The sequence below is a fragment of the Carassius carassius genome, chromosome 32 (assembly GCF_963082965.1).
Source record: "Carassius carassius chromosome 32, fCarCar2.1, whole genome shotgun sequence".
In the NCBI taxonomy this organism is placed as follows: domain Eukaryota; kingdom Metazoa; phylum Chordata; class Actinopteri; order Cypriniformes; family Cyprinidae; genus Carassius; species Carassius carassius.
The window spans coordinates 15,926,405-15,948,129 of record NC_081786.1 but is presented as its reverse complement, the minus strand read 5'-3'; the positions used below and the strand labels follow the sequence as shown (position 1 = coordinate 15,948,129).

Genomic DNA, 21,725 nt, shown 5'->3' with positions numbered 1-21,725 from the left:
AAAGTTTAATGGGTTATTGTCTTCACTACAAATTAAATGTTTTATTTGTTGTAAGAGGACAAGTTTATATACAGTCATACGTCAATAGTCATGAATATTAATTAGGGCTCTGTTAATATTCATGAGTCGCGCGGTTGTTAAGGGCGACAGCGTTCACCAACTTTGTTGTTGTGAATGCACAACATGTATAATAAAAGTTTCGAGCACTTTCTGAGCTTATGAGTTACGTATAAATATGAACCCATTTCCAAAGTTATTAGAAGGCAGTCTCATCGACACAAAACATGTAGAGTCCGCAGCGATATTTGTGGCGAGAACTGGCGACGTAAGGGCAGCGTCCAACATTACAGTAAGTTTACTGCATCTCTACATTCTGGCAGACAAACGTGTGTCATTGAAGGTTTTATCGATTATATTTGTTTACAACAGACATTTCCATTTAGATGAATCAGTTTACTCTCTTAAAACAGTTCGGTCCAGAACAAACTCAGACGTTTCTAGACGCATTCAAGCAGGTGAATGTAACGAGGCAGAGAGGACTCGACTTCAGGAGCAAACACTACACCTGTGTGCGTGCCGACAAACACTCCATATACACTAAATGTGTAGGTAACACACCAAATATACTCTTATAATTAATCAGACCTGCTCAAAAATACGCATTTCCAACATGTAAACCCAGTCAATGCAATGAGGGAAGTCGTGGCCTAATGGTTAGAGAGTCGGACTCCCAATCGAAAGGTTGTGAGTTCGAGTCCCGGGCCGGCAGGAATTGTGGGTGGGGGGAGTGCATGTACAGTTCTCTCTCCACCTTCAATACCACGACTTAGGTGCCCTTGAGCAAGGCATCGAACCCCCAACTGCTCCCCGGGCGCCGCAGCATAAATGGCTGCCCACTGCTCCGTGTGTGTGTGTGTTCACTGCTCTGTGTGTGTGCATTTCGGATGGGTTAAATGCAGAGCACAAATTCTGAGTATGGGTCACCATACTTGGCTGAATGTCACTTCACTTTTTTTAACGTTAAGGCACTTAGCGCGTCCCTTTGAATAGATTTCCGTTTCATTTGCCCCGTTTTTTTTTTTTACATTGTACAAGTTTTTTTAGTTACAAAACTGGTTCATCTTTAAAAAATGAATAAAAAATATATCAAATTAATAATGCCAACGAATTTTTTTCCTCTCTAGACAGTAACAACACCAGTTTCAACATTTTTGGGAAGTAAAACAAACAAATCAAACTTTAATTCAAAAATGAAAACGGTGTCTGTATAAACTGGATATTTTTAATGACGAGATCAAACAAATGTAAACACATCATTAATATTTCATCATGTCATCACATCATACACTGATTTATTTATTTTTCTTTCCTGTTTTTGTGTAGGAAGGACATGGTCTGATATTGGTGAGAACTGCACTGTATGTGATTGTTGCCACATATTCACAGAACATGTATCCAAGTATCTGTGTCGAAGCAGTTGAGAAACTAGGTGGGCTCAAATTTTATCCACATTGTTCAAAATAAACTTTTCTGCTCAACTATCTGATAATAATGTTTTTATTTTAGCCGAGTATCTGCGTGAAAAGGGAAACTGAAGCTCGTCGTATAAGACCAGAAGAGGTGAAGAATCTATTCAGTGGGATTTTTAACACTATTGATGAGAAACTATGGACTGACTATACTCAATCTGTTTAGTAACAGTAACACCGAGGTAGGTTGTTTCAGTATGACACAGATAAACAAGAAACATAAAAAGCATGTTTTTGGATTCATGTAATGGGATTTTAATTTACACATTGAGATTTAGCATCCTAAAATATACACACGACTGTAGTTTTACATCTCAACACTAAACATAATGACAAACAAACTCAACTGCCACAACTTAGGCAACAAGATCTTTCACAGAAAGAATATAAAACTCCATAGAGACTGCAAACAGAACAAAAGCTATTGCAACTGAATGTTATTTGTGTTACCATTCATATAAACAGTGAACATGTTACACAGTCTTATATTATTCAGCTTTTTTGTTTAGAATTAGAAATCTCAATGAACTGAAGATGTTAATATATTGTAAGACAGATAGAAAGAGCAGAAACAAATCTATCATGTTTGACCTGATCATTCACAGTGTTGAAGTTTGTAGCAGTCAACCAATTAAAGATCAGTACAATTTGCATTTTCATGTTGCACACATCTTTTACTATATACTCTGTTTTTTCATTGCAGAACAATAATACGTTAAAATACACAGTTCTTTCAAATCAATGCCATAAGCCCATTTATCATTCATGCATCATATCAGTGCTTATTTAATGTGCTCCTTGATAACCATGGAAAACCACAGACCTAAGAATAAGCAAGAGCTTGACCATTTACGTATCACGCAAAAACCTTATTCATTTACTAGAGACATATTTCAGCATACAGTAATTTCATAATACACAGTCCATGTCATCCTTTAATAGGATAGAAATAATACACACAATTGGGTAAAGGTGTTGGTAGAATATAAAGATTATTTAGAAAATAAAAGAAAATTAACACAATAATAGTATGCACCATTAATCAGGAGATGTTATATACTTAATGATTGAAATAAGCACATAATTACATAATTCTCAGGTGTGTGTGTTTATATATATATTATGAAAATGAGTAAGATTAAATATGACATCGATATGAAGGAATTAATACAGGTAGGAAATACTTCATGACCTGAGTGTTCTTTGCATTGTTGTTTGCTTTTGTTTAGTTTCAGTTTTTCTGCATGATTCATATTTGCTGGTCAGAGTTATGAACTTTACATAAAATACACCCAAATAATAAGGAATGCAAAGTTATCACATAATAATAAGCATTTGGCAAAATGTAAAGTGTGCATGTGGTAAAAAGGTCTTCAGGATGCACAATTAAGATCGATCCACTTGCGTTTGTTGTTTTGTTGTTAAGGAAATGGAGTAGTAAAATAATTTAGATGTTAAAAAAAAAGAAGACTGACAGTAATATTTTTTTTTGTTATGAAAGGTCACTTTAAGTTTCAAAAGACTACCTTGAGTAAATTCTGTATCACCTGAGAAATACTAAACTGGCTTTATACCTACATCTGAGTTTATTTACTGTTTTTAATTTTTTAGTTTGATGAAACTTTTAAATTTCTCTCAGCATGTTTTATAACAAATGCTCAAAAACTTGTTATACTATGTACTAAAATAACTGTTCCCTCATACATCTTTACAACCTTGGACAAAGCCATTAGACATTTTTTTTAATAGCATAATGTAATTGTCTTGTTGGTTATGAATAATGCTTTTGCCACTTTAAAATAACTGTAACCTCATCAATAAACAAAAAATTCCCTAATATGAGCTGTGTAATATGCTACCAGATTATTTCCAGTAAAACAAAATTTTAGCACACACAGAAATGATAAATGTTTGTAAAAAATGTCAAATAATTAAGGAACAGGAAGATGGCGGCATATGGTCTGCAAAGTGCTAAGTTGCTTGTGCGTAGAGGAATATCTATGGCAGTGTAGCATCAGAGCTGAGTTTGTAGGGGATGCTATCTTTTTACAGAACTGTATGTCCTTTTAGCTGCTCTCGGTATGTTAATCCTGCTTGTCTACCTCTGGTAACTGATCTCTCCAGAAGGTGAACTGGCTGCAGGTGTCTGAACAAGGGAAGTCGGTGGTGTTCCCTCTTATCAGAAGAGGGAAGACATGATCCACAACCTCACATAGACGTCCGTAACTAAAACACACAAGAATATACAGATGAATTTACTGACAGACTGACAAATTTCAAACTATCAGACACTACTAAATTATCTACTGTTAGATTCTAATGAGAATAATTGCTGATAATGTAATAGTATTATAAATATTTAAATGTGAAATGTCCAGATGCATTTAAATGAGACTTTAGAAGGAAATAGGAGCTTAATTATTATACATAATAATTATAAATAATTTTAAAACAGGCTTTTTATGCAAAAAATAGTAGTTTTTCTTTTAATTTTTGATGATGGAAATGACAAAAACAATCAAAAGTATACAAATGTCTGAATGCATTTAAATGACAAATTAAAAAATGAGATAATTATAATACAAATGATGTACCAAACAAACAAAGCAGGGTTAGTTTTATTACAATTGATCTTTTTCTTTCTTTAACAATGAGACACAGACACGTTTTCATTTGATCCAGAACTGCTGCAATCACTTACGATGATATGTTGGTCTTTGCATGTTCTTGGATGAGCTCTCCCTTAGGATTCACAGTGAATATTCTGTTCAAAGGCACTCCAACCTCTTTATATGAATAAACATCCTGGAGAGAAGAACATTCCTTAGAAATGTGTATATATCAGATGAAGGTAATGTTAGCAGTTCTTGCTACTAGTACTTACTGTTTCTCTGTTTCCAAAAGCAGCATAGAAGGGTTCTGTGCTTGGATAGAACAGGTTTTTAATGTCGGTCAGACATTCAATTTTAAACTTTTCTGGCTTCTTCTCAATGATCTCTCTGAAATTAAAAGAAAAGACATCAGTAACATTTAATTAGGCATTCTCTCAGTTTTACATGTTATACAAATTATACATGTTTTGTGTGTGTTACAACCTGTGAAATGCAGATAACAGACTACTGGGACTAAGCAGCACAGGTCCCATGGGTAGCATGGTGCCTCTTTCATTAACCCAGTGCAGGTAACCCCGGGTCATATCAGCCATGCCAATCGCCCGAGCTGAACAGTACATAAACTTGTAGCCATTCCTGTTAGACAAAGATAATTAGATATATTAGACATTTTAAAATGGGCCAAAAATCTTTTTGCTCACATGTGTGGTGTGGGACTCACTGGCTGACTTTGTGGTAGAGTCGGGCAATGCCCTGATGGGTCCAGTCTTTACCCAGAGTGGGTAAAATGTGTCCCAGGGTGTCAGACCTGAAGAAGATTTTGCAATTTAGACTGTACCTTTATCTGACAAGCCCATTACATTGCCACAGAAAGTTGCGTTGAGTAGTCTCACCTTGTGATGGTGCCATCGATATCTGAAATCACTATCTTGTCATCCCAGTTCCACAGATAGATGGTGCCCTCACAGCGGCAGGTGCCCTGATACTGGGTGGTGACGCTGAAGACCACATCATTGGGGCCATCTTTTAAGTGCAGACTGGCCTGTGAGGAATATGCTTGTAGTGTGGGTTTCCATAACCTATTCTGTGACTGAATTTACAGGCTTTATGGAAAATGAGACGCTTACTAGCTGTTCTGAGGACAAACGAAGTGTCTTCCTGTAGCAGTGGCCTCCAGTGCAGTGGAGAACCTCGGGCTGATTGCTCACAGGATTCTGTTTAGCACCTCCACTGTCATCTTCACTGGATGATGATTCATCCTTTAATCTATGAACAATACCACCAGTCAAAATCTATACTCTATACATAATCTACATTCTCAGTCTTCTAAAATATGTTTTGTTTGATAAGAAACAAAATTGAGTTCCTATTCTAAAACCTGATTGTTACTGTCTACAGAAGTCTTAAATGTACAGTACAAAAAACTGTATTTCTGTTTAAGGGCCAGATTTACTAAACAGGGCAAATTAGTGTTTTCCATAGCACAATTCCTTAAAAGTGCTGATTGGAGGGGAAAATTCCACGGGTAATTTACTGACAATTTGAACATTAAAGAACACAGATGCAGCCAGTTCATTTCCAAAATGATCTACCAAGAGCTGCACAAATTACTGCCTGTTTTACGACATGCTTTTTTTTTGAGGGGGGGTTAAATAAATATGCAAAAACCAGTAATTTGATGAGAAATTGTGTTAAAACTCATGCGTGATTCATTTGAATACTCTCCTCCCATACTTTTTGCGTCTGAAAGGGAAGTTCCTACAAATGCATATTCAATAAGGTTAGGCAAAAAAATAACTTTGTCCATGCCTTTTCAGCACTAATTCTTCACTGCATGTTTTTAGTAAACCCTGACAGAGGAATGTGGAGGCGACTCAGTTTCTACTCTTGTATTTGGTGTTATTTTTTATACAACTGTACTTCAGCTGAAATATGCTAAGAGGTACCCTTTAATCTATTAGCCAGAACAATGCTGTGTTTTTCTAAATATGAAACATCAGGTACCTGCTCACAGATGCTGTTCTTAAAGAATCCTCTCCGCCTTCAATCTGGTCAGATGCTGATTCCTGTTGCAGTAGGAATGATAGTAACTCATTTGCATGTTTTTTTGCATATATAATATTTGCAAACCTGCCAAGTCAAAAAGTCTTGTGGTAAATCTGGTGTCGTTTCACCCCCTTAATTCAATTCAAAATGATTTCCTTTATGCGATAATGCAACTTTACCGATTTGGAGCTGTTGTTTCTGCCCCGCCATGAAAACCACCAGCGTCCTCCTTTCTTGGGCATCTTCTCCTTCATGATGTTCTCCACTGTGGCCTGGAGCAAACGCACAGAGCCCCTGATACTCAAAACTCAAAAACTAAATGACAGGATGACTGTGACTGAACAAACATGCAGCTAATAAAATCAACACAAATCCACAAAGACATACAGGACTAGAGCCGAACACGCTAGGAAAACAGTATGTGAAGAAACCAAGAGCAGAGTAGATGTAACTCAGACAGGAATTCTTAGCGCAATGGCGCACAATGGGATGGGATGAGGGAAGATCAATTAAAAAGAAAAAAAAAAGAAGAAAAACAGGGAGGAGGGAAGAGACAAATTTAAATGCCCTGGAGTACCATGAGAGCCGGGGTGTAGTATACAAAAGGACTTTAAAAAGCCATGAAACACTTGAGAAGACGAACAATACGGAAACAAAACTGTATTTTCTACCACTTTAATATTTTTCATCATTTACCTATTTAAACTGTGCTATTTATGTGGTTTGTACTGAGGTAGTGCTGACTTTTAAATAAAAACCTAAATAAGCAAAGGTGTCCAAATTATTATAAATAAAAAAAGTGAGACATGTATAACTGTATATGACGGACAATGATGTTTTCAAATAAACATTTTCCTTGTTGTACTGTAATCCACCTGCAGGGGGCGTGAATCCAACCCTCAACAAGTAATTAAGTTAGTAGTTTAATTTCACATACTAATTTAGTTTAAGTCACCTACATATAGTACATGTACATCACTGGGCAATCAATGTTTGACTTTGATATTAACAAGCTTTATTTAAACTACTATAATGTATGTGTGTGTTGTTTATGCAGTCCTTACCATTGGCAAGGGCTTCTGGAAAACCTGCATGGCTAGTACGATAGGAGCGGCCGTGGTCCAATTATAATACCTTCGTGGAGAGAACAAAATGTGCTGAAATAATTGACAAATGTAATAAAACACTTAATTGTAAGTTTAGGTGTATTTTGACACCATTTTGATGAATGACGTTATTTAAATGTTTTTATGTGGCAGGATGTGTGACATACTTAGTGCCAATCTTTACGACCAGGTTGGGATCATCAATGATAGATGGATTATCTGCAAACTCCTGATAAGGTATTGCTCGCTCCTCAAATTCCTCTGTGAATGAAAGATTGTAAAAACTCTATTTACTCCCCTAGCTAATGAAATCTAGAAAAAACAGGATATTAATAAAGAGCCTACAGAATAACATAACAGCCACTGAAAATACATTATTTTACACTAACCATTGAAAGCTTTGGGGTCAGTAAGGTTTAATGCAAAAGCGATTCATCAAGTTTAAAGTTGACAAAAAATTGTTCAAAGGTGGCAGTAATGACATTTTACATCAAATTACTTTTTAAAATATTTTAAAATATAAATCAGTTAAATTAACTGCAACAATATTTAACAATTTAACTGTTTTTACTATTATCAAAACAAATTATCAAATAAATGAGCTTCTTTCTTTTAAAAACATTAAAAAATATGACCAACCCCAAACTGTTTACTAGTAGTTTACAGTACATCACAACTTGTTCTTTCACCTCTAGTGATCTCTCTGTTTTCTGTCAGTCCTCCACAAAGAGAGATGGCAATATGAGGCAAGTCTCCTAACTGGTCAGAAAAGCTGTCCACTCCACTGTCCATCCCACTGCTGCCTACTGATTGAGGGGACTGACTGGCACTTCTCGAATCTGCCCCGCCCCTCGAAGAAGTTGCTCCATCACTGAACAACACAAAATCATTCTGACAATTAAAAATCATTTAAAATACTCACATTACACCTGGATCATAAATGAACAAGTGAACTTGTACCTCTTTGGAAAGTACAAGGCTGCCACTTCAGGCTGCAACTCTGTGATGTCATCCAGGTACACTCCATCTGATCCCAAGTGTCGGCTCCTTTTGTCTAGGAATCAATGTAGGGTGGCATTATATGTTTTAGCCGAATACGTTTTGCTTTGTAAGTTAATCATAAAAAGGCATTTTTAAAGCCTTAATGCTCTTTACCTTTTTTCTTGGATGGAGAGTCTGTCTTTCTAATGGCATGAGCTCCAGGACTGTGCCGCCCCTCTTCTGGGTCTGTGATAAGATGGGCGGCTGCACTGATGGCCTCCACATCTACAGCAGCGGCAGATGTTAGCTCTCCAACCCTGAGATCTGCCACATAGACATCACTGCTGTGAGACTCCACCATCACATCCACAGAGATGGCTCTGAAGTGTGTGCTTTCAGATGGTGGGATTGATCTTGGGGTCACAACCATGGGCTCCAACATGGGCTGCAGGAATGACGGCTGTGGAAAGAGAAAGATGAAGTTAGTCGCTTCACATTTGTTAATTGGTTGTTGCTATGTGGCATGTCTTGTGATTATTATACTTTGGCAGCATGAGGCAGCTCTCCCCACGTCCAAAGCATCTCAGGGTTGTCTGGTTTCCCTCCGCTCCTCTGACTGGACAGCAATTCGGAGTCACTTTTGGGTGTAGATGGCAAGGAGCCATTTGGGCTGCTGTAGGGAAAAATGACAGACATTTGAATTAACTGTAGATTTGTATTTATACAGCTGTTGTGAAATAAGCTAGGACCAATGCCTTCAACTTTTAATTCTTTGTCCTGCAAAACTAAATTCTATGCTTGACAAACAGGAAAAAATCTTTCAATTGGACAATACACTAGAGAAATGTAGGGCTTTTTAATACAAGGGTCAATATCACCATAGAGTGCCTTTCAACCCTCAAAATACTCAAACATTTTGGTTTTAATTTCCCATTCGCTTGCTGTCAAATCATAAATAGTATACACTCAAGTCCTATAGAAACATATTAGCTGAGCTCCCATCCACATCATGAGGCATTATTTAAAGCATAAACTATAAGATATGTCATCTCTGTCATGGATATATATTACTTTTAAATAAGTTTTCATTGCAAAACTAAAACGCAAATTATATATTTTTTAAAAGGTATGATGTCCCATTCCTAAACAGGGTTATTAAAATATATATAATAATAATAATCATAAAATTACACCCTCAATCACATTGATTCCCCCAGCCCCAATTTATTTTAGTTTTGACCAATATTAGCTACAAATGAATACTATGTTCACATTTTGGAACAAAGACAGAGTGGACATTTTAATCTTCAGTTAGCCTATTAGCTTACAACAAACTGTTACTAGCTAAATATTTAGTCTGGTTGTTGAAGAGAATTTGGTATATTTAAACATACATATTTTGAAAATACTGTATTTGTATCAATTCTGGCATATTTTATGCCAACAGGGTGGACATGTTGAGCTTTGGCAAAGCAAGTTAGCAAACTCAGATGAAGAAAATTTGTCAACTGAAAAGTCAGTAACAAATTTCACCTCAGCTGTTTAAATTCCCACCACTGAAGAGACAAAAAAATCTGTTGTCCTGATGTCACTAAAGGGGATGGCCTTTTCTTAAAGGGGCGGATTCCCCAATGAGAAAGGGTGGACAACCATTGAAAGAAAATGGACAAACTCTTCTTTAAAAAAAAAAAAAAAAAAGAAGTTTTTATTACCAAATAATTAATAAACTCAAATTGAGTAATCTATTATTTAACAAAATATTAATATGATAATTTTTTAATTCTCTTATTTGACAATATTCTACTATCATTCAAATTTAATGAGCATTGCATCGACATAGCAAAATAACACGCATCTTCTTACAAAAACCAAAAAAATATCTAGAAAAAGTATCTAAAGAGCCCAGTAAAGCTTTTGTTATAAATATAAAAAACTTAGCCTAATATAACACAGCCTTTCAAATTCATTTTTATGTTAAGTTATCATGGCAAATGAGTTGTTTATTTGCAGGACACCAAAAGACACCATACAGTGATATTGACCCACACATTATGGCTTTGTTTCAAATTGAATTACTCTTCTATAGTGGCAGCAGTGGTTACCTAGGTGTGGACTGAAACATGGCTGTTTGTTGAGGGCAGGAAATGGACAATCCTGAATGAAAGGTGCAGATCTTCTCCAAACCTTTGCTGTGGGTCAGAAAACAAAGATGTATTTTTCAAATGTCTATTATTTTGAATGTCATACAATAATAAATAATATACAATATAAGCATAATAGTCTGTTGTAAAATAAATACATCGGAATGTATTGGCATGTATTGTGTGTATTATGATATATAAGTTTAATCATCATATTGTAGCTGTGGGAACAGTTTGCTGATGATGATCAATATAAATTGATAAAGCCTTCAGTCCGGTCTCGGTTACAGTCAGCAATACAGCATATACTGGGTTTACTGGTGTGAGAAACATTCCTGTTGGCCTGAATATTTATTTTACGTGTAATCAAATACAATATGATACAGATGTACACGTTTTTGGATTTGGATTTCACTTCATAGACATCTTACTGTCTTTTCACTGAATTGTTGGCACTGTAGTTTTTCGTTTAGATTAATTAATTCAACTGACAGGCACAAATACAGTTCTGTTTTTTTTTCTTCTTTGAAATGTAAACGATAACCACTAGTCGTGGTACATTGTTGTCTCTTTTGCTATGTATTATATACATTGTGTGTTCATTCTCTTTATTGCAATTTTGCAACTTTATATATCTTGCAATTGTGACTTTGTTTTTCATAATTGAGTTCGACTTGACTAAGTGGCTGAAAGTAGGGAGTCTTAAGTGGCATACCTTTGAACAGCAGTCCAGCTCCTTTCATACTGTGTGTATGTGCTGCTAGTTCCTTTCATCTGCTCAGCAAATAGTTCATGAGACATGGCTCTGAAAACACATACAGTATATGCAAACATATACGTAAGTGTATATATATCTGCAAAAGTTAAGAGTAAGACATTGTTTACATTTAAAGTACATTTTTACTTCATGCGTATAGATATAGCCAGGGATAATCTGCAGTGCTTGTCATCAACAGGCTCATTCTTCCATGAAGACAGAGAGCATTGTGGGGTTTCTAAAGAGCTGGATTCAAACTGCCGCTTTGCCGAGCAACACATTCCTGAGTTTAGATTCATTCCCAGCTGACACAGTGTTTTGTCAGTGGCCTTTACCGTCACTTTTTGAATTTATTACTGGTACCTGGGAAACAGATTCTTGGTAATGCAAAGCATGTAGTGCACTAAAAGTTGGACCTTTTAACTTGCTAATACCGATTGAACAGATAAAATACATAACTTGTCGTCCACTGGGAGTGAAAGAAGGGAAAAGGATGTTTATGTCGTTAAACTGGTTTATATTGCAAATAATTTCTTTTCTTAGATATGTGGGGGTAATGCTAGATTGCCCAACATTACAAAGGACTCCCATCGAGCTGGAGCCAGAATTGGCATGGTTTCATGAATTTCGTGGAAAAACATTGGAGGAGCTGTTTGAGCCACTTGTTTACTTCAGCAATAGGACTGGCAACCTCTTTTTCTCCACTTAGCCCCTCTCCCTCTCTCCACTGGAGAGCTTATTCGAGGAGTGAACAAACAGACAGCCCACATCACAATACCACTGCAACTGGATTCATTCCAGCAAACTAGCAGCAAAATAATTATGCCACTGCAATCACACAATTGGCAGTGTTTTCAAATGGGTTATGAGAAGGAGGATCTCTCTGCATTATCAGAACCATCTGTTCTGTCCTAAATTCTGTATGCTCTCTATGCACTATGCAGGAAATAAGATAAGCTTCACAGCTCCTGCCAAGTTGAGCCCGCAGAAAAGTGGGATTTAGATTCCGTGTGAGATCTTGGCAAGACCACTATCCCCATTTACCCACATACAATGAAAGTGAATGGTGACCCGGGGCTGTCATACTTCAAAAAACACCATTCATCTCAGCACTCAAAACTCATTTATGTTCTCACATACATTAAAAAAAGCACAAAAAATGTCAATTATACATTAATTATATTACACGTCTCAAATCCATTTGCAATGTGCTAAATTAGAATGTGCAAAGCCATATGGTCTACTTCTATAGTTTTGATGTTTGGCAGCCCCTGGTATGCAAAAGTATGGCATGGATGTTGTAAAAAAATTCAGCTTTTTGTATTTAAAAAAAAAACTCATACAGGTTTGGAATGACATGAATGTCATTTGGAATATTATTTATCAGAATAAAAACTTTCCCCATATCTTCTGTTTTTTCTGACCTGCTTCCTGTAGTCTCTGTATCATCATCAGAACTCATATCGATGGGAAACATGTCTTCATCTTCCGAAAAGTCTCCATTGTCCTCTCGCTTCATGCTGTCTACTTGAGATTTTCTCCTCCTCTTCCTTCGCTTCTTCATTATTGAACTGTCACAAGGGGCCTGCATGGATCCCAGGGTTTGAATGGAGGTTTCGTTTCCAGAGTCAGAGAAACGGGACATGCCTTTTCCAACTTGGGCCTGCATTAGGGCAGAGCCCTCTGAAATTATGGGCGATGTAGCCAAGTGGGACGGCACCATCTCCTGTAGGGAGAGTAATAATAGTCCTAAATGTGGAGGAAAACATCTGTATATCTGCAAACACAACCATTCACTCATATAACCACGAATGTAGACTGTAGCCATTGATTTGGTTTGACTTTCCACTTAAATCCCAGAAGCACAATAATGTGACCCTAATGCCTTGTGACATATCACTACATGTTAAATTACAAACAAACTCATGCACGTGCACAGTTTTGAACTGTCTCCAAGTCATGGTTTCATGAGACATAAGTGCATGGCTGACCATTAATATATGATAGTATAATGTTCAGTTTTTTATGTCACTCAATTGCCCTTGAGAAACAGACAACCAGCTCATACATCAGTTATCACTTCCATTCAAACAGACAGAGCATTATTAACTCTAGCTCTGCTAAACATCATCTCCACAACATATACGCTGACTATAGTCAACAGCAGGAACCATCACAATAACTAATACAGAAAACCAGAGTTCTTGAGCACTTTCACTTTCTTTAGAGTAGGACAGGTTAAAGTTAGTTAATTAGTTGCACCCCAAACTAATGCCATTGGTTGAGCTTGGCAGAGGGTCAAATCCAAGTCTGAATGGCTAATATAGATTATTTTCTACCCTTTACAAATTCTTCGGCTGCCAGCCTGCCACAGAGAAAAATGTGATTTATCAGGATACCTATTTAAGTAATATATGTCATCTGACATTTTGTGTATGGTATTACAAAAAAAAAAAACCCTTTCAGGAGCTTTAATCCCAAATTCACTGGACTTCAGTGAAAAAGATAAAACATACAAATCTTAGCCTTAGCAGTAACTGCCACATTACATGAACGCAGTACTGTACACCTTGGTTTCCCATTGCTTTTTACTATAAGATACAATATACTAATATATGCATGAAACTAATATAGTTTAAATATTAGCTTTTTTTTATTTTATACAATTTAATTTCAATACATACCTTTCAATACAAGTGCCATTACATCAGCATAAGTTCATCTCCTAAAATGCTACACCAGAGCATTCAATGTATTCAGTGTCCTTCTCTAGAACTGTTACACTTATATTCATAACAGAATATCATATTAACATAAATTATGGTATTCAAGTTTCTCTGGTGAATGCAATCCAGTGATAGCTCTCTGTTTGCTACTGGTTATATTTAGTTAAATGAAGCACAAACATCTAAAACGGTTCAGACATATAGACGGATTCTGCTGGCATAAAGAATAACACAATTTAGCAAGCACACAATAACACAAGGCAAATGTTGAGGGATCACAGGAAAAGGGCAACCATTCTAGCAATTACCCAATGCAGTGTACCTCAGCAGATATTCATCTAAGGCATTTGTGCCTGTGATGAGCAAGAAACCATCTGTGGTCAGAAAGTAATGAGGAAGTTTGAAAGACTAAGCCATGAGGATAACCGACATACATGGACAGAGCTTTTCTTATCTTAGCAGTCGGACAGTGTTCAGGGCTTTTCTCTGGTACATTACTTTGCCCTTTAAATTGGCTGGCTTTTGCTTCCAAGCTTGGGAAGCATAAAGATGGTGCCGTTGCAGACAGAACAACAGTGCCCTTGGCTCAAAGAGTCTGTTCTAGAGCAAAGTTTTCAAGCTTGGGTAACAGAATGCATGCAGCTGGGTTGTTTCCAGAAAACAAGTTCAGATTTCAAGCTATACTCATGATAAGACTTGCATACCTCATGTTACATTTCTCAGTGCACAATAATTCTTGGCCGCAATAAAAGCAGAGCTACATGATTTATTGTTTGGTACGCCGGTACTCACCTCATCACTTTCTGTTTCTTTGACAAAGAATGCCTCTCCATTTTGACCTAGTTTCATCTGTAAGCTGACCGGCTCCCCATTTATCTCAATGTCAACCTGAGGAGAAATGGAACATGGAATGCTGTCACTATAATAAAGGCAATTTACAACAGTAAGCCATGTGCAACACAAGGCCAGTGACAATGCTAATTTTATCCCATCTTCAAACAACAACTTCAAAGAGTATATTCGTGAGAATTGTATTTATCCTCAGAACACAAGTTATGTTTTATATATATATATATATATATTATCCTTTTTGTCCCTTCATTTAAAGTCCACACAATCTATATTTTTTTACACATCAAAAAGTACAAAAAGGCATTGTAAAAGTAATCCATTTGAACACAGTAGTTTAATCCAAGACTTCTGGAGAGACTGGATCACTTTTATATGATGAACAGATTTAATTTAGGCTTTTATTCACATTTATTGATCAATGCACAGACATAGTGGACTTTAAACATGGTTAACGGAAGCCTAAATTGAAACTGGACTTGGTTGATGCAAGATAACAACCCTAATTGAGCATGTTTACATGCATACCAATGGGCTGATATAACTACCAACAATCAGTTTATTGCATTAATCTGATTTACTGGTTTGCATCAACATCAATAACTTAGTAATGGAAGTAAACATTGTTTACAAGACTGTATTAAAAATCTGATTATTCCCAGGTGATGACTCCTGTGTCAGGATTATTCACAGGTAGAAGGTTGGAAAAACATGGGTTAGGGTTGCCTGGAACATGGCATAAGTCCCAGTCTGTGCTTCTGTCTTTATACATTTACATACATTATACATTTAAGTACGGAGTAATATTTATCATCTACATGTACTTACTATGATTAGGGTGAAGGTAAAAGTTTGGCTTATGGTTACTTCCATGTAATTATTCATATTATTATAATAGTAAGTACATGTGACGTGTAACAAGGACACCTTAAAATAAAGTGTTACCTTATATTTCTTTAGTCAAGAAAAATTCAGAGTTTGTGATATAATTTCCCCCTCCTCTAGTGCAAAACACTTGCTGTAGGTGTATGGTCCACAGCAGGTGGATGCAGGTTAAGGTGTTTATATGCTGGACAAAATGGGTAAATATCCAACTGTGTCAAGTTTATGACCTTATGCCACCAGTTTACCATATTTACGTGACCACATGCTTTGACCACAAACATAATTGGTTTAAGAACGTGCATGTAAACACACTCATTGGACTTGCAGAAGCTTGAATATGCTTGTGTGACACATGACCTCAAAAGTAAAAAATGAAAGAATATAATTTTTGGGAGGTGAAAAACCCTTTAACACACAAAATGAATCAGTGAAATGGTAAGCTGCAAAAATATGGAAAATCTCATATGCTGCCACCCTAAAGCATATCTGTGATAGTGCTTACCACTTTCTCCCGGGAGCGCAGAACTCCCATCTTGCCGAAACGGACGTGAAAAGGCGAGCACTGCAGAGTGCCGTCGGGCTGACGCACCACAATTACATCGATACAGCCGGACAGGGTGGCGGGGTTAAGGCCTCTGTACAGCTCCTTCACCTGCACAAAAACCTGACCGGCTAGCTGGCCCACGTAGTTCATAGTCTGAATCTGAAATAGAGAGAGGTCAAGCTTAACACAAAACTATTCCAATCAATACCTTAAAATAATCCTATAATTTTCCCTTATTGTTTTATTGTTACAATTTTCAATGTTCTGTGCTGCTTTTTCATATGTAATTTTTTTTCTGTTAATAAACAAGTACTTTTTTATCATTAAACCAAGCTATATAATTCTCTGTCAACTTCAGCACTACAAGTAATAACTGTGTGAAAGTGCACAGGTGTGTAAAGACAAATGTGATTTTGATGAGCCATCTGTGTGTGTTTAGTGAGCATGATCAAGCTCAACATCTCTATAATAAACACTCCTGTAGGACTGTGTAAAATTTTGCAGTTGCAACCCTAACCGTGAAGAAAAAACCTGTAGAGTGAACTAGGTCTAATAAAAACATGCAGTCTTGCTCAACTCAAGCCAAGATTTCTTTGGCAATTTAGGTGAAAGGTAAATGATCATAGAACCCCTTAAGACAGCACGCAGTAGATACAATGACGTTGCTCAAAAAGTGTTATTAAACCCAACCCAGAAAACTACTGTCTTTCTGTTGTGCACAGCATGTAATGTTTAAAGTAATTAGCTAATAGCAAGTGTCTGCAATAAAAAAAAATAGTGTGCGCACTATTACAATATGCAAGCTAGGGCTTGCGTATTTCCAACAAGGCAGAGCAAGTTGGCATTAATGGGAAGGAAAGAAAGAAAAATTATTTTGTATGCTTCAAGAGCTCCCGCACTTTTTGAACAATTAATTTAATGACTTGCCCAATGACCCCTCCAGCTGTTCATGATTACTGAAAGGATTTATTTAGAATTAGATTTCTGGCCGGATTTGCATTTGTTTGTCAGGTGCCAATTTTCTGAATTAACAGAATTAAACATTTACGTTAAGTTCTGTACAAATGACCCTCAACGGACAGACTGAAGCTGCCTGTGGTCAAACATTTCAAGCCAAAGCCATATATTCTGTATATTAATGACAGACTTTGCCTGGAAATCACAGTTTTAAAATTCACTAATCTTTGTAGGTTTTCCCTGACTGGAAAGTCTGGCTTTTAGAAAAACCTGACAATCTTATTAGCCCAAATAATTTGCCCCTGAATTCAACCCCGAAATTGTGTAAAATCCTTCAAGTAAATCTTCATTGTTCATACGCAACAGAATTATCCTGCACATTTACACAAATACACATAGTCACATGGGACTAACATGGCTCCAATAGTTCTGCTGTTAGATACTGGTGCCAACAATAGCACAAGCATCCAAATGTACAGTGCATCTATGATGCTTGATCTGACACTAGAGCTACAGGATAACTACTGCATAACTGCCTAATCACAAAGACTTTAAGACTCATTTCAACTAATTAAAATAGAATATCATCCAAAGGACGAGGAGGTCAATGCTAAGGACATTAAAAAGAAAAAAAGGAATAATGATGCATATATATATATATATATATATATATATATATATATATATATATATATATATATATATATATATATATATATAATTGCACAACGGATCCTAACAGTCACATACCTAATGAATGTAAACAATCGTCCGCTGTGCTATAAAAACAGAAGCCCTTCACATTGTTAACCCAAACAAGTGCATGCATTTACTTTTGCAAATGATTATAAACAGGATGGAAGTGAGAGGCCAGGGAGGGATGAAATACATACTGTAATACATACGTGGGATGCGGCAGAGGCGTTAGGATGTCACAGCCATTCAAAAGTACTCAGCGGATCCTCGGACGCGGCTGAACCCGGTTGATGCTCAATGCTCGCTGCTCTTCGCTCATGTATTTTGTCTGGTCACTGACTGTCTGTGTTGGTGTTGTATTTAAAGCAGGGTGGAAACTGTTTGCAGTGAGTAGCAGTCCGTGCCTCTGCAGCTGACATCACAGTTAACCCTTTGCACCCATCTACATTATTAGCTACGCGACGCGACAAACAGCTATAAACCCCCATTTACAGTCTATGAAGCTGCCTACTGTATCCGCGCGACGCGTCTTTCAAGGTTGGGGTTGGAGTCATGACGTTGCCACACAGTAGACCAATCAAACACTTTGTTGATGCGATGCGACGCGACAAGAACGCTAGCGTTGGCTATTCGACACCGCAAACGTGTGTCAACATTACCTGTGCACTAAAAAAAAGCAGTTTTTTAAGCAGTTAACGTTTATCCGAGGCTATTTTTGTTCACTGTTGTGGTTGCGTTTTAAATAGCCAATGTTTAATTCAGTCAATGCATCGACTGAAATCCTCATTTATCTGTCTAATTTGTATTTAATTATAATTCCTTGCTGAATATGTCATTGCGGTCTTGAAATATGCTGACCATGCATTACATTTAATGCACGCATTTAATGGATTTTACACTCCCAATTTTTGTCACGTGGCAGGAAAGCAGCAGCAGCTGAACTGGCATTCATCTGTTTACAAAAGCATGAGCATTTGTGTCTGTGACTGTAATCATAGAAAGAGATACGTGGGTGCTTGAGTGGTGGTTTGATGATTATTATTCCACCACCATTGCAAGCTGTCAAAATTGAAAGGTTTTGCTTGTATTTAATGGTTCATACAGCTTGTTCATAATTGCATATGGGGACAAAAAGAAAAACAGCACAGAGAAACTGTTAAGAAATAGTGTGGATGTTGGTTTAGATGCTGTACATGCCACTAAAATCATAATTTCTTCTCATTCCGATATAGCAGTTATTGTGTAGTGTAATGTACTGTGGTAACCCAGGTGTCCTTTGAGAGGAATTTCAGACCTTGTGTTTGTTTGAATGGTTCAGAGGACAGTGTGTGTGTTTAAACTGCTGGAACTGTTGGCTTTCTCTGAAAAGGGTGACTTAAGAAATCAAAGGTACGTGTACAGTATATGCATGAGTGTATGTTTCTCTGAAGGGCTATTCAGGCAATAAACAACCTAAGAGAATTTGGTCATGTTAAAGCAAAGCCTGCCCAGCTATTCAATTGCACAGTGTACTCTCAGCATGCACTACCTATTTCATCATGATCTGTTGATTTCTCCACAGGATACACCAGAACTCTAGAGTACATTCCAGATACACTGGTGGGGTCTGTAGGAATCAGAGAATGTGATTTAAAGAGTCTGGGGTCGTGGAGGAGACTACCAATGCTTTGTGCTAATAAACATTAATGTTAACTAATATTAACATTTCATACTGTGTCTTGATTAGTTTAGCTGTCTATTGTCAGTCATAACAATACTTTGTACATAAATAGATCAAATATTCACTATATTTAGCTTAATTATTATCTTATCTTTCTTAAAGCCTGCCCATATGATTCTTTACAGTGCAGTCTATAAGCTTATAGCACATGACTGATTGTGAAAACACATTCCCAAGAAAACCAGTGAATGCATTAATGTGGAGGAAGGGGGAGTCACCTGGGTTGGACCAACTCCACCAATCAGAGCCAGAGGGGTCTATGACACAAGGCATGTGGGGTCATGTGTTAACTAAACTGCTGACATTACTATTGTAGGAGGGAAGATTGACACTGAGACTCTTCAGTGAATTGGGGCCTGTTTTTCTGCATCGCTTCATTGTATTCCTGACATCCCAGGGCAGTACAGCATGTACTACAGGCAGTAAAACAAGATCCTGCTCAGTTAGTATGATGGATTGGGTTGTAAACAAGTGGTGAAAGTATGTTTGAGAGCATGACATATGACAATGCACCACAGATTGTGTGAACATTTACAAACCTTTAATAAGGAATTATGACTATAATCTGATTTTAAAAATCTATCAAATTAAATAAAAATGGTTTGATGATTAATTTAATTAATCAATTAATACAATTTATCATTATTTGCTGGGGAAAAAAAGATTATTTACAAGACAGTATGATTGCAGACTCTGCAATCATACTGATTCATGACTCATAGATTATATTCTATGGACATTTTTAGACCATCCCATGAATTATAAGCTATTATATAGTATAAGTGATGAAAATGCTCAATATTTTACAGTTTGGCATAACAAGAAAAATATTAATTTTTCTTTTCCAGGTCTCCAAATCACTCTTTGAATATACAGTATGAGGCAGGCTACCTATATATAGGTTTTTCTGGATATTTGAGGAAGAAGGTGAGGGAACCTTGGTTCTTCAAAAGGGAAAAAGTGACATTTGTAGTTTTTAGCCTATCTTTAAAAACTTTATTTATTTATTTATTCATTTATTTATTTTTATAATTCCTTGGTTGAGAACCACTGGACTTAAGAACCTTGCAGGAACACAATAAAAGAACATGTGTGGAGATATTCAGAATTTAATGTGTACCCTCTTGTCTTTTCTGAACCACACCACTCAGATTGCAAAAGTGTTAACCGAAGAACAGGCTTGGCTGGAATATCATGCTGGTGTCTGTTTATAGTCAATCAAGCTAAAGACCCTGTTCTCAACAAACAGCAAAACAGTTTCCCTGGTCTCAGCACAAGCAGGCTCTCGCTTTACATCAGTTATTTCAGCCATGACGTAGCACTAGCCGTACTTACAGTAACTGCAAAAGGGGGTTCAGTTACATCACCTATTATTAACCTGCATTCTGCATACTTCTCCAGACATTGCCTGACCTTTAATTAAACATCTTATGTCACCCCTTATTAAAAATACTCTAGTTGAATAATAACATTGTACAGACGTCCAAACACTTTGAAGAATTCATTTGCTCAGAGGTTGAGCGCAAACCTGGTCAGTTTATTTGGAAATGCCTGTGTAATCTGACACAGTGACGCACTCAATGCTCTTTGGTTCTAGGTCACATAACATGTCTCTGCCAATGGACCGTCCCTCAGTTCAGCCTAACGGCACATTTGACGTGCAGGTGCCAAAAGCTCCTCACAATTTACAGACTAATTAATAAACATCAAAATATAAGAAATATGCAAATCATATAAAATTCTAGAAAATTTTCTCAAACCCATGCATATTATACACACTTTTGTTAGAACATGCTAATAATTTGTTCCTGAAATGCGAACCTTATTTGAAAATAATTATTTCAGAACAATCATTTATGCCACAATCAACACAAAAATACTTAGAATATGCTATGAAACACTAAAGCTATTCGAAGAGCTATTAAACTAATTAAATTATGTTTCTATAATATCTATCCCAGACAGACATTTTTCATTGTTTTAGTCCATCATACTGAATATTAAACTGACAAATCATTGTGTGTTACCCATGTCCAGCTCGTCTCATTTGGGCTGAATCTCTCATTGTATCCTTCCACCTGATCCCCTGCTATCATGTTTCCATTATCCACTCGCGTATATGAAATAAGCCTTTACTAAAGCCTTTACTAAAGCTGAGACTATAGTCAATATAGAG

The 21,725-nt window shown here is 36.7% G+C and overlaps 2 protein-coding genes across 5 annotated transcripts; one reads left to right on the top strand and one right to left on the bottom strand.

Moving 5' to 3' along the window:
• Positions 1-139: 139 nt before the first annotated feature.
• On the top strand, positions 140-8,109 carry pfn4 (profilin family member 4). Of its 3 annotated transcripts, XR_009425051.1 has the most exons (6): positions 140-349; positions 471-605; positions 1,384-1,489; positions 1,567-1,711; positions 7,447-7,530; positions 8,011-8,109. XR_009425051.1 is itself a non-coding variant. In XM_059520506.1 (4 exons), the coding sequence occupies exons 1-4, from the start codon at positions 236-238 to the stop codon at positions 1,593-1,595; spliced, it is 384 nt and encodes a 127-aa protein (XP_059376489.1). In that variant the 5' UTR covers positions 140-235; the 3' UTR covers positions 1,596-1,712. The 3 variants fall into 3 exon arrangements, 1 of the variants encoding a protein (XP_059376489.1); XR_009425052.1 differs by lacking the exons at positions 7,447-7,530; positions 8,011-8,109 and adding an exon at positions 5,244-5,371; XM_059520506.1 differs by lacking the exons at positions 7,447-7,530; positions 8,011-8,109 and having other exon boundaries at positions 1,567-1,712.
• Positions 3,173-21,689, bottom strand: LOC132112828 (phosphatidate phosphatase LPIN1-like). 2 transcript variants are annotated; one of them, XM_059520504.1, is made up of 22 exons: positions 21,577-21,689; positions 16,135-16,335; positions 14,691-14,786; positions 12,597-12,898; positions 11,131-11,220; positions 10,377-10,463; positions 8,818-8,947; positions 8,449-8,734; positions 8,254-8,347; positions 7,983-8,164; positions 7,461-7,554; positions 7,252-7,321; positions 6,575-6,652; positions 6,367-6,459; positions 6,146-6,207; positions 5,269-5,407; positions 5,035-5,183; positions 4,863-4,949; positions 4,625-4,777; positions 4,414-4,528; positions 4,231-4,334; positions 3,173-3,755 (listed from the first exon to the last, which is right to left on the bottom strand). In XM_059520504.1, exons 1-22 carry the CDS (start codon positions 21,643-21,645, stop codon positions 3,614-3,616), a joined length of 2,823 nt encoding a protein of 940 aa, XP_059376487.1. In that variant the 5' UTR covers positions 21,646-21,689; the 3' UTR covers positions 3,173-3,613. The 2 variants fall into 2 exon arrangements, with proteins under 2 accessions (XP_059376487.1, XP_059376488.1); XM_059520505.1 differs by lacking the exon at positions 6,575-6,652.
• Between the last annotated feature and the right edge of the window lie 36 nt (positions 21,690-21,725).

Coding starts and splice junctions, on each gene's coding strand:
- pfn4 (XM_059520506.1), top strand. CDS start 236: ATGAACCCATTTCCAAAGTTATTAGAAGGCAGTCTCATCGACACAAAA. Junction 350..470: donor GGGCAGCGTCCAACATTACA/GTAAGTTTACTG, acceptor CTCTTAAAACAG/TTCGGTCCAGAACAAACTCA. Junction 1,490..1,566: donor CGAAGCAGTTGAGAAACTAG/GTGGGCTCAAAT, acceptor TTTTTATTTTAG/CCGAGTATCTGCGTGAAAAG.
- LOC132112828 (XM_059520504.1), bottom strand. CDS start 21,645: ATGATAGCAGGGGATCAGGTGGAAGGATACAATGAGAGATTCAGCCCA. Junction 8,165..8,253: donor GCCTTGTACTTTCCAAAGAG/GTACAAGTTCAC, acceptor TGTGTTGTTCAG/TGATGGAGCAACTTCTTCGA. Junction 4,778..4,862: donor CTCTACCACAAAGTCAGCCA/GTGAGTCCCACA, acceptor TTTGTCTAACAG/GAATGGCTACAAGTTTATGT.